Source organism: Chaetura pelagica, unplaced genomic scaffold, assembly GCF_000747805.2.
Source record: "Chaetura pelagica isolate M959 unplaced genomic scaffold, ChaPel_1.0 scaffold549, whole genome shotgun sequence".
NCBI classification, from domain to species: Eukaryota; Metazoa; Chordata; class Aves; order Apodiformes; family Apodidae; genus Chaetura; species Chaetura pelagica.
In genome coordinates, this window is record NW_009954625.1 from 21,698 (window position 1) to 38,706 (window position 17,009).

The following is a 17,009-nucleotide window of genomic DNA, read 5'->3' on the forward strand; positions in this document are numbered from 1 at the left end:
TATTCCATACCATATATTACATACAGGCTCTATACTTTACCAGCTGTCAAATTAAGGATTCTCTCCCAAAGTCAGATTACCTTGAGGTACATACTGTACTTCACCATCTTCCATCATTACACACCAGGTATGTCCAGGTCCCTGAGCAAAAGCAACACCCCTGACAGGTTTACCTTTGCCTGAAGCAGGATAGACCCAAACACTTTTACCCAACAGATTCCTTTCACACAACACAGGGACTTTATCCCCATCTGCAGCATGTAGAAGGTCTGACTGAGCAGGACCAGCATTATTGATGGATCCCCTGGTGTTAACTAACCAGGTGGCTTTTGCTAAATGTTTGTCCCAGTTGTTGAAAGTCCCACCACCCATTGCCTTCAAGGTAGCTTTTAACAGACCATTGTACCTATCAACTTTCCCTGAGGCCTGTGCATAGTACAGGATATGGTAGATCCACTCAATACCATGCTCTTTAGCCCAGTCAGTGACAAGACTGTTTTTGAAATGAGTCCCATTGTCTGACTCAATTCTTTCTGGAGTACCATGTCTCCACAAGATTTGCTTCTCAAGACCCAGGATAGTGTTCCTGGCTGTGGCATGAGGCACAGGATATGTCTCCAACCATCCTGTACTTGTTTCCACCATTGGAAGCACATAGCGCTTACCCTGGCGGCTCTGAGGCAGTGTGATGTAGTCAATTTGCCAGGCCTCCCCAAACCTGTACTTTGACCACCTCCCCTCATACCACAAAGGTTTCAACCGTTTTGCCTGCTTAATTGCAGCACATGTCTCACAGTCATGGATCACCTGTGCAATAGTGTCCATGGTTAAGTCCACCCCTCAGTCAAGAGCCCAACAATATGTTGCATCTCTGCCCTCACAGAATCACAGAATGGTAGGGGTTGGAAGGGATCTCTGCAGATCATAGAATCATAGAATAATTAAGTTGGAAAAGACAGGAGCCATCAGTGAAAAGAGCAAGTTGTTTCTCAGTCTCTGGTAGGTGATCATATGCTGGGGCTTCTTGAGCCTGTCTCACCACTTCTTGTGGTGGCATTCCAAAGTGTGTTCCTTCTGGCCACTTTGTAAGTGCTACTACGATACCTGGATGATTAGGGCTTCCTATTCGAGCTCACTGGGTAATTAAAGCAGTCCATTTACTCCAAGTCACATCGGTGGCATGATGGATAGGAGACAGGTTACTCTGGGACATGAAGCTTAGTACTGGTAATCTGGGCACCAAGAGGAGCTGCACTTCAGTGCTGATCACTTTCCAAGCAGTTCTAACTCCTTCATATGCTGCAAGTATCTCCTTTTCAGTTGACATATAGTTGGCCTTGTAGCCTTTGTAGCTTTTACCCTAGAATCCTAGTGGTCAACCTTGAGTCCTTCTAGTGCTTTCTAATGTTGACTGTGGTGTAGGGCACATTTTTGATGTCTGGCCCTGTTCAAACTGGTCCAGGGGCCATTGCCTGCACAATCTCCTTTTTGATCTGCTCAAAACCTTTCTGTTGGAGTCAGGACCCCATTTAAAGTTGCTCTTCTTTCAGGTCACCTCATAGAGAGGTTTCACAATTTCACTGTAACATGGAATATGCATTCTCCAGAAACCAACAGTTCCTAAAAAGGTTTGAGTGTCCTTTTTACTAGATGGTGGGGCCATAGCTGTTATTGTGTTCATCACAATAAGTTGGGATCTGGCAATGTCCATCGTGCAACCTGCTTCCCAGGAACTGGATTTCTTGTGAAGGTCCCTTGACCTTGCTTCTTTTTACAGCAAAACCAGCATCCAGAAGAATTTGGATGATCTTTTTACCTTTCTCAAAAACTTCTTCTGATGTGTCACCCCACACAATGATGTCATCAATGTACTGCAGGTGTTCTGGAGCTCCACCCTTCTCCAGTGCAGCCTGGATCAGTCCATGGCAAATGGTTGAGCTGTGTTTCCACCCCTGGGGCAGTCGATTCCAGGTGTACTGGACTCCCCTCCAGGTGAAAGCAAACTGTGGCCTGCACTCTGGTGCTATAGGAATAGAGAAGAAGGCATGAGCAATGTCCATAGTGGCAACACCACCTGGCTGCTTTCGACTCCAGCTCATACTGAAGTTCTAGCATGTCCGGCACAGCAGCACTGGGCGGTGGTGTCACCTCATTCAGGCCACGATAGTCCACTGTCAGCCTCCACTCGCCATCAGGCTTTCACACTGGCCATATGGGATTGTTGAAGGGTGAGTGAGTCCTGCTGATCACTCTTCCAGAGTCTCTGTTGGTGCTATATTGTTGTCTATGCACCCTTGAAGTGGCAATTGGCACCTGCTGGTCTTCGAACTTCAGCAACCCCACTACAGAAGGGTCATCTGAAAGGCCAGACAAAGTACGCAGCTGTTCAGTGTCCTCAGTCTTTACAGCTGCTATACCAAAGGCCCACCGGTACCCTTTCAGGTACTGGAATTATCCTCTCTTGATGCAGTCTATGCCAAAGATGCATGGAGCATCTGGGCCAGTCACAGTAGGGCGCATTTGCCACTTTTTACCAGTGAGGACAGATTCTGTCCCTTGATGATTTGATGGCATTAGGGTGCACTGTTGTCCTGGTTTAAATATTAAAGGTGAATCCCAAAAAAAATAGAGAGAATTGCTCTCTATTACCTCCCTCCCCTTCCACCCTCCCAAGGGAAGATAGAAGGGGAATAAGGAAGAGAGACTTAAACTTTGGAAATTGAAACTAGAAACAAATTTACTACAACACAAGGGAAAAGGGTAAAACGTGGAGGAAGAACAGATAAGTATCTTATATAACTGATCTCAATGATCGCAGGGATATGGGAAAGGCAGGGCAGCTCCAGGGGAGAGGTCCACAGCTCCTCAGAGCAACTGATGCAGTTGGATTCTGGAGCAAGCACGTGGGAAGCCAAAGGAACCAGCAGCAGCCCCAGCAGGGAGAAAGGAGAAGGAAGGGAGAAGGGACTGGCTTGCAGCTCTTCTGGCTTTTATAGATTGTGACAGGAAATGGACAGGAATACTGACCCCTTCCAGTCTTTCATGGTCCTAAGGACCCTCCCTATAGGTATCCAACACCGTGCTGGGGTCTCCTAAACCATAACAACTGTGCACCAGTGTCCACCAAGGTTTTATACTTTTGTGATTCTAATGTGCCAATCCACACAGTCCAATAAACTCGGTTGTCCCTCTCCTCCACCTGGCTGGAGGCAGAGCACCTCTCATTTTGGGCATTTGAGGTCGATGCACCGAGATCTAGTCCATCCATTCTGGTTGGAGAACCGGTCGCTGGAGATTGGAGCAGCCTTCTTCCTGGAAGGTCTGTCTCCTGCATTTTTTCTACCTAGCAGCTCACGTATGCAAATCTGGAGAATAGCAGTGGGTTTATTGTCCCAGATTCTCATGTCCTCTTTATAATGATCATGCAAGAGACCCCACAGGTGGTGTCAAAGTGGGTCCCATCTCTCTCACTGCTGTCTCGTAGCAGGGCGTCTCCTCTTAATGGCTGCAACATGTGACCAATTGTCTCTAGGGGGATACTAGGTTTTACCTTCCCCTCTGTTTGGCATCTTATTCCTTCTGTCAGTCATTTTTTTGAATGGCTGAGGTGTGGAACTGATGGGGATCAGAGATCATGTCTCCGTGCTGTCGTGCTTTCAAAGCCAGTTCTCACACAGTTGGTCTTTTGTAGTCATCAATGCATCCCATGAAGGAGAATATATGGGCACATGCTGCTGGTACAGCCTGTGCAAACCTCCGGAACATGGGTGTGTTGTACAGGACGTCTTCAGGATTTGTAATCCCATGGTTATCATAGATCACCTCTTGCACAGCTCATTCTCTCAAATACGTGATGGCTTTCTCAAGAGTGGGTGTTCTGCTTTGGCGCCAGTCGATGTCACCCTTATGGGGGTATCTCTCCCTCACAGCTGAAAGAAGTCGGTCCCATAGGGAGGTAGTTCCTGGACTTCTTCAATCAATACCAGCATCTCTGGCCAGGGATCCCAACTGCCTGGGTTCACTTTCATCTACATCATAGGTATCAGGTCCACCATCAAAGCATTGGAGCAACCAACAAAGAAGTGGCTCACCTTCATTGCAGGTAAAGTCCTTTCTCAGGAGATGCAAGATCCTCATCCTCATCTGCTTGAGGGGGGCCTGCTCCTCCATCTGCTTGAGAAGGGCCTGGTCTTCTGATTAAGTCTCTTAACATTGCTTTTATGAGAGGGTCCTCTGCTGCTAAATGCAGATCTAGAAGAGGTCTTGCTCTTCTGGTTTTTGGTGGCTGTTTCTTTACTTTCCCCCTAGCCACAAGATTAACTTTTGTCCATTTGGATTAAGTGGGAGTGGCTGTAGTCTTTGCAGCAGCAGCATTGGTGGCAGCAACCTTGCCTGTGGGGCAGCAGATTATGATCACTCTATGCATCCACAGTACATGATAAACATTCAGCAGAAGCATCCCTACTGAAACAATACTATTTAGATCAAAAGCTGGGAGATTCAGCCTGAGAGAAAATGGAGAGGTAAGTGACCCTGCCATTACCTACATAAACGTTTGTATTCACATAAAAATCCTTACTATACAGTGCCACCCTATAGATCAGTATCAACCCCCCTGTGATCACTAAACAGCTTATCACATCACAGAATATGGCTTTGGCTATAGTCTTGTTGATAAACCACAAAACAGTAACAAGAGCAGCTCCACAGAGCAGTATTATCCCAGCTGCATATCACATGTACAATTACTTGTTGGGAAAAAGGTCCCCCAGAAACATTGCGGAAAGTGTCTGTTCAGTTTTCAACCCGTCAAAGTGTTGCCCATAGCTATCTGAGGGATTCCTCCCATCAGAGGTGGAATTCTGAACATTCAGCGAATTAGTCAGAATTTATAACCTGGGCTTTAAGATATTGCCTCACATTTGGGTGTTTGACTCAGGATCAGCAATTAAATGAATGACAATAATGCTCTTGATCCCCTCCCACTACTACCCAGGTGGGGAAAGAGAGAACGAGGAGAGAGACTTTCCAGATCGAAAACTAAACTACACAGCTTTAATTAAATACTAATGATAAAAGAAAATATGTACAAATATATTCAAGTATGTACAGGAATGTGCAAATCCCTCCCCCCACCCCCAGCAGTTGCCAATATACTCCCCTTAGCCAGGGAAATCCCGAGAAGGTCCCAGAGTGCTGCTGGAGAGAGTGGCAGAGCAGACAGGAGCTGAGGGGAGAGTTATGAGGGTCAGGAATGCACAGGCCTAGGGATCAAAGGAGATGGATAAATGGAGTTCCAGCCTTGGACAGAAGAGAGAGAAGAGAAGGAGGGCTTGACTTATGTGATCCCTGAATTTATTCTGAGAGTTACATATATATGGATGGAATAATTTGTTTGGCCAATTTTGCCATCTGTCTAGTCCACTCCTCCCTATAGGAGGCATCAGATTCAACAGGCAGAGCAAAGTGTCCGTGGTCTCTCAGCAGTTACTATAAACATCCAGGCTTTATCAGTCCACTAGCTGGAAAACTTGCTGCTACTTTCAAGCAAGTGTGCTGCTTAAGAGTGTTCACTGAAGAAAAAAAAAATCAATAAAAATAATATTGGCTTAATCCTGGCTTAAACCAGGACAGACTCAAAGGCACAGATCCTTTTGCTGTCAGCAGTGCTACTTTGTGGTTTGGCTCCTGTGTATTGAGCAGTATTGGAGGGTCTTCAGGACATAGCTGAGGTGTGTGGGGAATTAGCAGCTTGCAATCTGGAACAGAACTCATCTGCAGCTTCTCTCTGGTTCTTATAATCAACCTGTATCTTGTGTCAGTGTGACAAGTGTGAGTGCTGCCCATCAGCTGAGGCTGTGCCACCTGAGGGTGTGGAGCTGGCTCTGGCAACTTGTAAGTCATTCCAGCAGCCATCTGCAAGAGGCAGTAAGCTAGCAGGGCCTGGAAAGGACAACATCTGCTGGCCACACTCAGGCCTCATCTACACCATCACCTCATTCTGCAGTAAGGCATCGGGACCCCACGAGCCCCTGGAGTTAACTTCAGTAGAGAATATCAGCTGTGGTGAATACTGCTACAGCACTTCTACAAAATAATCATGTCAGAGTACTGTTGCTGATGGAGAACTGGTTTTACCAGTTTCTTAAACTGTTTATAAATGGTAGACATTACGGAGCTTTAAATCTATATTCAGGCTATAACACTGGTGACTAGAACACAGACTGAGGATTATGTGGCTGTATGGTTTCTATCTGCTGCCAAAATATTCTTCCATTTGCATGCTGGAAGGGATTTTCAGTGAAACTTTCAGAAAGCATCTCCTGCTTTTCCACCTGATATTTCAAACAGCTGTGTCCTAGGGTAGCAATTTAAGCCTGCCATGCACCATCTGTTCAACCTCCTCGTGTCAGAGGAGAAGTGTTGTTTTGATACCTGAGCTACTAGAGAGTGCTGAACCCTTCAATTAAAAAATTTCCATAGCGAACCCAACTACCACTGAGAATAAACCTTTTTTTTTTAACCCTACTTTGGGTCTCCTGTGACTAAAGCTAATTTCTGTCACTGTGACAGTACTTGCTATCTGGAGACTTCATCTAGTTTTATATTACTTTATTTTTATTTGCTTTGCTATATTCTTAAAATCTCTTGACTTGAGATAGTTTTGTACCAATTTGCTGACTAATCCTGTTTAGCAAGGGAGACTTTTGAACATATAAATACAGTAGACCCAGGAAGAAATGAGAAATGTTTCCAGTTCTTGCATGTATTTTTATTGAATCTTCAGGTGTTTGTATCAACAAGGTTAAACTGCTCAGAAGATAGCCAGTGTTGGAGTCGGGTCATCAGACCTCTGCCTCAAGCCAGGCTATTCTCAAATTTTGTTTCTGTCTTGCAGAATGGAGATGTATGTATTTCAATTCTTCATCCACCTGTAGATGACCCACAAAGTGGAGAGCTGCCATCTGAGAGGTGGAACCCTACCCAAAACGTCAGGTAACAGTGTGAATCTGTGATGTACAGCAATGACCTCAAAGGCCTGTTGTCTCTCTCCAAGACTAAGGCCTGTGTTTACAGGCTTGATCAATGGGCCAAGGCCAATTGTATGAGGTTCAATAAGGCCAAATGTCAAGCCCTGCACTTAGGCCACAACAACACCCAGAAACACTACAGGTTTGGAGAAGAGTGGCTGGAGGGCTGCCCAGCAGAGAGGGACCTGGGGGTGCTGATTGACAGCCGGCTGAACATGAGCCAACAGTGTGCACAGCTGTGCAGTTCTGGGCCCCTCACTACAGAAAGGACATTGAGCTACTAGAGCATGTCCAGAGAAGGGCAACAAAGCTGACGAAGGGTCTGGAGCACAAGTCTTACAAAGAGCAGCTGAGGAAACTGGGATTCTTTAGTCTGGAGAAAAGGAGGCTGAGGTGAGACCACCTCACTCTCTACAACTACCTTAAAGGAGGTTGTAATGAGGTGGAGATCAGTCAGTTCAATGAAATTGCAACTGATAAGACAAGAGGAAATGGCCTCAAGTTGTGCCAGGGGAGGTTTAGATTGGATTTTAGGAATAATTTCTTCACCAAAAGGGTTATCAGGCATTGGAACAACCTGCCCAGGGCAGTGGTGGAGTCCCCATCTCTGGAGGGATTTAAGAGTCATATAGACATAGTACTGAGGCATATGGTTTCGTTAAGGACTTGTCAGTGTTAGGTTAACAGTTGGACTCAATGATCTTGAAGGTCTTTTCCAACCAAGGTAATTCTGTGAGAAAGGAATGAAAGGGAATTTAAGATTTTGGGGGCTTTAGTTCTTGAATTGGGTGGGAACCAGACTTATCAAGCTGTCTGAAGTGCTGCATCCTGATGCTGGGCTAACAATGTGGAGACTTCTGTCCTGTTCACAGGGTTTCATGCTCTTAAAGCAAATTGTTGCAAATGTTCTAGCCTTTCCCAGTCCATGTTATCCTACACTTAGGCTTTTCAAACTCCTCCAAGATACCTGTAGTGGAAAAGAACATTTTTGAGTATTCAGGTCCAGTAGGAGAATACTACCTACTGTAGGTACTGCATAATCCTACCTACTGTTTGCCTTACAGGATTTATCTCCTGTTCTGCAGTGTGGTATCTCGAGCAGTTAGTTGGGTGGTTTTCTTCCTGCCAAAAAAAAGGAAGGATCACTAAATACCAGAGGCATTCAAGGGTAATCTCTGTCCATTTGTTTTTTAAACACCAGCTGAATTTCATTCTCATTACAAGACACTGCCAAGAAAGAATGATAAGACTCATATCAAGTAGCAGCTGGAGTAGTGACTATTAAACTTTTTTTTCCATCCATCTGATATGGTTAGGACTAGGTGACAAGCCTCTACTCATAGTTAGGAAACAGCTTTGGGCATTAATTACTCATATCACACACACATTTTGAGTATTTCATTATATACAACCCTAAAGATTGACATGAAACCTCTCACAGTGCTAGTTCTCTGATTTCTGTTCTTCTTTACCATGGTGCAGTTTTGGTGCTTACTTTCTTGGAACATGTTTGGCTTAAGGGTGACATTTGGGGAGAAAACATTCCTCAGCTGTATCAGCAAGTGAAAATAATATTTGTCTGTAATTCGTAGCCTCTTGCCAGCATCATCTCTTGGGCTAAGTGCTGATAGAGATGCATCCTTCTGGGGTCTCATCTGGCTTTGCAAGGGCTGAAGGTGCGGGAGAGAAGCATGCTTGTTGTAATGAGCTGCTTCTCTTCAGCTGCTGAATTTTGTAAATCTTGCTGAGTATTGACTGTTTACTACAGATGACTGGCTGAAGTGTCTGTCCTTCTTCAACTTTGAGATCACCTGTGCTTCCACCTCTAAGTGTGTCACAGTTTGGCTCTGAGTTGGCAGTCAAACCAATAACAACAATGCTCTCGATGCCCCCCCTCCCCCAAGGTAGGGAAAGAGGGAGGAAAAAAAAAGAGAGGCTTTCTGGGTTGAAAAGTGAAACAAATTGATTTTAATTATTAGTGATAGGGGAATATATATATATATTTATAAAGGGATGTGCAACACCCGATCCCCTCCCTCCTCCCCCAGCAACTCTTCTTTCTGGTGACTCCTGGCTGAAGGGGGGAGTGTCTGAGTGCATGGACGGGGTCCTCAGATGTCAGCTGTGAAGAAAAATGGAGAAAGAAATAGAGCCAAAGAGAGGGCGATAGAAGTGACAATAAGCAGAAAAAGAGAGAGAAAAAGGAAGCCAAAGGCTTAATTTCCGTGATGTCTTAACCTATACTGAAAGCCAAATAGAGAAAATATGAGAAGGGAATATTCTGATATGCTGATCCTGCCTTCAGTCTAGTCTGTTCCCCCATGGCAGGGGGGGAAACTGCAGACATGAGCTTCAGAAGTGTCCTTGGTTGTTATCAGTCCACTGGTGCTGCTAAAAAAAAGTTAACTGAAAGGGAAAAAAAAAAATCAGCAAAGAGAACATTTGCTCCACCCTGGCTCAAACCAGGACACAGTGTAAAGCATGCTCATTAATTTTTTTTAACAGTCAATATGGACTTTCCCATCACCGAGAGCTAGATGAGACAGGCATAAGTAAATATGGCAAACATCTAGCAAGATGTGAAGGAATGCAGCCCTGATCTGTGTGGCAGAGAATACCGCTTTTCTTCTTGTGTCCCATAAAGCTGAGGAAATGGTGGCAGGGCTTAGGGGTTAAGGCTCTTTGATCACTTTAGTTGCGCTTCTCCATATCTCCCCCGGTCTTACTGTCCTTTTGAGGTGCACAGACTAGAACTGAGCACAGTATTCAAGATGTTGGTACATCTGTATCTTGTGAAGATAGGCAATGCCCTGTCTTACTATTTATTTGTTTCCTGAGAATGCCCACTTTTGTTGGCTTTTTTGGCTGCTTTAATGCATTGAACTGTTTGCAGAAACTGTCCAGATAGAACATTGCTGTCACACAAAAAAATTTATTTTCAACAAGGTATATAACAGGATGTGCTGGTTGGGAGACCTAGCCACTCTACATAATGTCTGTTTTAGTTTAGATTAAATTAATCCATGTCTGAGCCTTCTTTTAATACATGGAGAGAAAAAGGCACTTAACAGGCCTGATTCCTTGAGCCTCTACTGGCTTCTCTCCTCTGCTGATAAAGGGATATAAAGGGTCTCATTCTGAATGCAGCAGCCCAGTAAACACTTAAAATTAAATGGCATAGGAGCTGACAAGCACACTGTTTCCCAGAATGGGCTGGGGGGATGTAAGAAAGCATAAGGTGGGCTTGAAATCCCCACTCTTTGTGCAAACAGTTTGCATGAAACAACATGCTAGAACAACCTTGCCTGAGGGAGAAACAGATCTGTGACAATACTGGAGAGGGTCAGTCTGTATCCAGTCTAGTGCAGTTTGTATTTGATGCCAAGGATGTTTTCAGTCACATGTGGCTAAACTTGTTTGTGGTTTTGGTCCTGTCAGATCCCATGTGCTGGGATCCCTTCCTGTTCACCTTGCTTACTCGCAGCAGCAGGGTTTAAGTTGGAGGAGGCTGTCCAGCTCTTAAGGTATCAGCAGTGATGGAGCTGATCTAACACACTGGTCAGGAGTGCAGAGGGCCTCATCTTTAACAGACAGTTGCATTGGTGTATTTAAGTAGTTTTGCACTGACTTTAGGGTCTGGGGCACCACAGTGGAAACTGGCTTCTCACTTTGTTGATGGAAGTGTGGTAGAGCAGATGCTAAATCCAGACATAAATTCCTGTCCTTAGCTTTCCCTAGACTTTGCTTACTCTACAGTAAAACTGCTGCAATGATGCTGGAGCTGACATACTGGCTTTACAGCCTGTTTGCTGAGAATCAAAGGCTTGAAAGGAAGTAGAAGATGGTCTCTCTTCTGCTTATCATTCCAGTCTGAAAAGACAGTTTTTTCCAGAGCTGCGGTTCTTTTTTCTGCTGAATTCTATCACTTGGAAAGTAAATTGTGTAAGACTCTCCTGATAGCTGTGCTGAACAGTCTGGCCAGACACAAGTGTTTGCTTTCAAAACCTTCTAAGAAATTTTGTATCCAAATGATCAAGCATTTCTTGGAATTGTATCCGAGATATATGATCTGGTAGATGTGCTCAGCACATGCTACTCTGAATGTGCCCCTAAATCAATGGAAGTACAGCTGGGACTGTAATCTCCTTTAATCAAGTTCTGCAAAGCAGTTGCTATGTATTACTGTATTTCAAGACTTATTCATTTTATCTTGTTCTTCCCTTCCATTTAAATTGAAAGCTGTGGCCAGCAGGAACACCTAGGACATAGAATCACAGAATGGTTTGGGTTGAAAGGGACCTTCAAGATCATCTAGTTCCACCCCCCCTGCCATGGGCAGGGACACCTCCCACTAGACCAGGTTGCTCCAAGCCCCATCCAACCTGCCCTTCAACACTGCCAGGGATGGGGCAGCCACAGCTGTCCTGGGCAACCTGGGCCAGGGTCTCACCACCCACACAGCAAAGAATTTATTCCTAATGTCTAATCTAAATGTCCCCTCTTTCATAGAATCATAGGGGTTGGAAGGAACCTCTGAAGATCATCAAGTTGGTTTGAAACTGTTCTCCCCTCATCCTATCACTCCCTGCCCTTGTCCAAAGTCCCTCCCCAGCTTTCCTGTAGCTTCTTCAGGTACTAGAAAGGTGCTCTAAGGTCTCCCTGGAGCCTTTTCTTCTCCAGGCTGAACACCCCCAACTCTCTCAGTCTGTCTCCAGAGCAGAGCTGCTCCAGCCCTCGGATCACCTCCATGGCCTCCTCTGGACTTGCTCCAAGAGCTCCATGTTCTTCCTGTGTTGGGGGCTCCAGAACTGGACACAGTACTCCAGGTGGGGGTCTCATGAGAGCGGAGTAGAGGGGGAGAATCACCTCCGTTGACCTGCTGACCCCTCTGCTGGAGATGCAGCCCAGGACATGGTTGGTTTCTGGGCTCCAATGCACATTGCTGGATCATGTTGAGCTTCTCATCAACCACCCCAAGTTCTTCTCCTCAGGGGTGCTCTCAATCCATTCTCTGCCCAAACTGTATTTGTGCTTGGGATTGCCTTCACCTGTGTGCAGGACCTTGCACATGGCCTTACTAAACTTCATTAGGTTGGCATGGGCCCACCTCTCCAGCCTGTCAAGGTCCCTCTGGATGGCATCCCTTCCCTCCAGCGTGTCAACCACACCACACAGCTTGGTCATGTGAAGCTATTGAGGTGGTAGCTACAGCCAGATGGCTGGTTGTGTAGAGCTGCCTGATGGGACTTGCTGTTGAGTTTTGTGCTGGTTGTGGCACTGTGTGAGCAATGAAGGGCTGAATCTCTGAAGTTGCAAAGGGTTGTAGGAAATGCAGGAGAAAGGTCCGGGTGATGGAGATAGTGTTTGCCCCTGGCAAATCCTAGCAGAGTGGGGCAGCTAGCAGCTCTGTGCTGCCACTAGAAATCCAGGAAGGCTGTCTGCCAGGGGTTACGTGACCTGCTCATGCTGACTTTGCTGAGTGCCAGCAGCTGAATCCTGCTGGGCCCTTGGCAGCTTGCCTGGGTATTGGAAATCATCTGCACTGTCTTCCCCTTGCTTTGCTCACTTGCTGCTACAGCAGCCTTAGTGGTGCATGGGCTGAGGAGAGACCTGGCCACAGCTCTTAACATACTGTGGAGCAGGGAAGGCAGTGCATCCTCATCTGATGGCCTTGGGTCATAGTGGTCCTCCCTATACAGAGTTGGCAAAGAGCCTGGCTTTCTACTGGGAGACTGAATGTCATCAGGAACAGGCTCACTAAGCAAGTTTCCAACCCTGCAACATCCATGGGTGGTGTGGACAAGCTGAATTCTGGTCTAATGTGAGCTTTGCTTGCTGCCCCATCACAAGCACATGCACAGACATGATAGTCTGTTGTCAGGTTCTTGAGGTTTCTATTTTGTCACCTTCCCTATGCTGATGGCCAGGGACTGAAGTTCATAAATAGCTGCTCTCACTTCAGTTATTATCCTTAGCTATCCTTAATTATCCTTAAGTTTTTACTTTAAACAACTTTCTGATGCATCACCTAAAAAAGTAATTGGAATCCAGAATCCATGAATGTGTTAGCTCTGACGCTGCTGTTGTGGTTACCTTTTTTAGGACTATCTTACTGAGTGTAATCTCTTTGCTTAATGAGCCCAACACATTCTCTCCTGCCAATGTGGATGCATCAGTCATGTTCAGGAAATGGAGGGATAGTAAAGGAAAAGACAAGGAGTATGCTGAAATCATAAGGTAAGCTTTGCCATATGTGATGCTGTGCTACCAGCCTTCTGCTTTGAATCCTATGGAATAGGTTGCTTGCAGAATTTGCTGAAACCAGCTTCTCACTGTGGTTGCTCCTTTGGAAAGGAATTTTACAGTCTTATTTCAAGTCCACGCTTCTGGTCCCTCTAGGATTTTCAGCACACAAGTGGTGCAAAATTCTGGAGCAGGAGAACCAGGCTGATCTGTCTTCGAATTGTTCTTTTTTAGACTAATCTGTCATGATACTCTGCAAAGCCTATTGGCTGCTAGTAAATACCAGTCAAAGTCCCTGCTTGCCTTTGAATGCTGCTGCATTGCTTGGGATTTGATTCAAACTGACTTCATCCTACTAATTCTGTGCTTAATGCACTCATGAATCATACTCTCGTCTCTCCAAAGGAATATCAGTAGGATTTGGCAAATGCTTGCAAAGCTGGGTTTGATTAGCTGGAAGTACTGTTCGGTCTTGACTGTCATTTGAGAAGTTCATGGTTCATCAGGTGTTATAGGGAGTTGATGTAAACTTGAGCCAGGGTTGCTGTGGAGTGGCAGCCCATACTGCAGTGGGACCACTGTCATGCTTGCCTGGAGCAAGACCACATCTGCATGGACTCCACTAGCTGGGTGTGCAGGATGTACCCCTTGTTGGAGCTATGTAGGGCAGTCAGTCACTGGCCTTAGCAGTGTAGAGACTTGCATTATCTTAGGTTAGCTTCAGTGGAGCTGGATGTACTCCATAAACAGAGTATGGCAGACTGATAAGCAGGTGGGTGGGGGTGAAGGGAAAGGCTCCTCTCCCTGCTGGGAGGCAACACAGGCCAGCAACAGTTCACAGCCTGAGTGCTGCCAGGAGGCAGCAGCTAGAGCCTGCCCTGGGGTGATGGGAAACACTTGTTTCCTGCCATCCCCAGACAGTGCCAGAGTTACAGCTGCATCTTTGGGTGCAGGCATGTGCTCAGACTGCTCTTACTCTCCAGTGGGAGCTCAGAGCTTATGGGAATTGCAGTTTTGAGCATACTGGGATAGGGTCATCAGTGGTGGAGGGTGGCTGTGGATGGCATCTCTGAACCCATCTCAAGAAGTCATTTTGGGAAATTCCTGAACATCCCTTCTGTAACAAATGTAATGGAATCTACACTGAGCTCTGGCAGATCTTTAACGTGGAGTCCTGTAGAATAACCAAGTTCATATGTTGCTGAGTGTGTGTGTGCTGCAAACATCCTTGGAATGCTCCCAAGCCCAGGGCTGTGGGAACTAAATCTGTTTCTAGTGCTGCTTGTGGTGCTTCAGTCAAACATCAGCTATCCTGAGCTGCCAGGAGGGCTGGTCTGGGGCTGGCTGGGAGGTGGGGAGTTGAGCCCTGCTCACATTGTTGGGTCTTCCTCCCTGCAGGAAACAGGTTTTGGCTACCAAAGCTGAGGCAGAGAAGGATGGTGTGAAGGTTCCTACTACACTGGCAGAGTACTGCATCAAAACTAAAGTGCCTTCCAATGACAACAGTTCAGATTTACTTTATGACGACTTGTATGATGATGACATTGATGATGAAGATGAAGAGGAGGATGCCGACTGTTACGATGACGATGATTCTGGCAATGAGGAGTCCTGACCTGTTCCCTCTATGCCTGTGTACTGCCCTGCCAACTCAGGCCAGAAGGGAGCAGCTGTAACCTAGCAGCAGTCCAGAAAAAAAACGGAGGGGGGAACAAAAACCTTTTTCTCCTGTTTGCTCCTTTTTAATGGACCTCTTAGAGACCCTCCATGGAATGTCTGAATTCTTGCATTCTTAACCCTTTCATCACTGCATTATGATTTATTTTTAAAAAAGAAACTCCTATTTTCACTTCTCTACAAAATGCTCACAGCAAAACAGGTTTTCTCATGTTTAGATTCTTGAATTAAATACAATCTTGCATTGAGATGTTTAATGTATTTAAAGCTGGAATAAAACCATTGGAAGCTGGGTTTTCGGGAGCTCAAGTGCTGTGTTTTACAATGAGGGTGGTGAAACACCAGCACAGGTTGCCCAGAGAGGTGGGAGAAGCCCCATCCCTGGAAACATTCCAGGCCAGATTGAACTGGGCTGTGAGCAACCTGATCTAGTTGCAGATGTCCCTGCTCACTGCAGGGGGGTGGGACTAGATGGCCTTGAAAGGTTCATTCCAACCCAAACTATTCTGTAATTCTAGAAAAATAGCCAAGATTTAGCTGCTCCATTGACAATAATAGTGTGTGTACATTCTTTTAGCCTTGTGATGGTGGCTTTTTGGTGTGGGGCGGAGGGTGTAAAGCTACTGTGTGTTGAGCTTGATGGGATGTTACTGAAAGGTACAGTATTCCTTTTCAGCCTGCTCAAGTTAGGAAACGGCTGGACCCTGGAGCCTCCAGAGGTTACAGTCAGTTTTGTCTCTGAAAGATTTGCGATATGAACCCTAAAATAAACACTTAACACTTCATGTCTGTACATCTGAGCCCTGGGTTGCTTTTTTTTTTTTCAGACTAGGTTGGGGTTGAAAAAGTTCAGTTTAGCTGTGCTGCTGAGATCTGCTGCCAGCTGTCCCTCTCTGGAGGGAGGAAAACAGATGTGCATCCCACTGCCCAGCAAGCCAGCATTAATTTGACAGTGGGATAGACCGATAGCCTCCTCCCCCAGTGCTCGCTAGCAGCCCTTGCTTCTTGCAGCCTAAGTCCAGTGCTGGTCTGAGCTTTCTGTTTCTTATGTAGGTCATGTGTCGGTAAATGCAGCCCTGCTGCAGTTCTGCTGGGCTGGCAGAAGTCAAAGTTGCCTCTGGTGCCTACTTGGGGTGGCCAGGCTGTCCCTGTGCCTGCAGCAGCTGCTGTGGCTGGGGCATGGGGCAGAGGGGATGCTTGTGTGCTGGGCTCTCCTCTGCCTGGCTGGCTGCAGAGTGGGTGAGCATGTGCAGCCTCACAGGTGAGAGGGCTGCAGTGCTTTCAGGCTGGAAGAGGAGGCCAGGAGCAGGGTTTGACAGGTATTTAGCAGCATGCTTCAAGCTGGTGCACTGAGCTTGGCCTCCTGCATGTTTTTGGGAGCTCTTGGCAGAGCTTAGGGCCCTTTTGGGCAAGGGGGGATCCTGCATGCTGGTCTCTGCAGAACTCTCTTCCTTGGTCCCTCAACACCCACACCCCATTGCAGCATGCTCTTGTTCAGCTGTGGTGCAGTGGACTGAATTGACCTTTTGCATGATCAGCAGCCAGGTTTGCCTTCCTGTGCTGAGCCCTGTCAACTCCAGGAGCAGATCTGAGTTGCTGACCCTGCTTGGGTGAGACCCACAGGTACAGAGGCAGTTATCCTGATAAGAGCTATGGGTTTGAGCATGTTTATTCATCCCTTTCATATATCTCAGGGTTTTTCAATGGTGTGGTCCATCGAGGGGTGCTTTGGTGGGAGTAAGCTTTGTTCTGTGACCAGCTGGGGGGGGGCTGTGTCCTGGGGTGAGGAGCAGGATGAGAGTGACCAAGCTCAAAGTGTGCTGCCTGGAGGGAGAGAAGGCAAAGGAAGCCCTAAGGGAGGTGAGCAAGGCTGATGGGGCTCAGTTTGATGTGAACAAGGCAGATATGTCTCCCCGATTCTCTCCCCCAGGGTGTGCTGATGATGCATCCCTCTGCCCCCTGCAGAAAAGGCAGCCCAAGTGTTGATACCCTGTCATGGTCTGCCTTCCTGTTTGCATGTTACTTGGGGAGGACGCAGGTGGACACCCTCCACCCCCC

General features: G+C 46.5%; 1 protein-coding gene across 1 annotated transcript in view; it reads left to right on the forward strand.

Moving 5' to 3' along the window:
* Positions 1–14,984, forward strand: part of UBE2R2 (ubiquitin-conjugating enzyme E2R 2) — a gene marked incomplete at its 5' end in the record, with an annotated part of 19,025 nt that extends 4,041 nt beyond the window's left edge. Inside the window, 3 exons of the mRNA XM_010005569.1 lie at positions 6,899–6,996; positions 13,134–13,268; positions 14,673–14,984. Coding sequence (XP_010003871.1) covers positions 6,899–6,996; positions 13,134–13,268; positions 14,673–14,889 — 450 coding nt within the window. The remainder of the gene's footprint in view (positions 1–6,898; positions 6,997–13,133; positions 13,269–14,672) is intronic.
* Between the last annotated feature and the right edge of the window lie 2,025 nt (positions 14,985–17,009).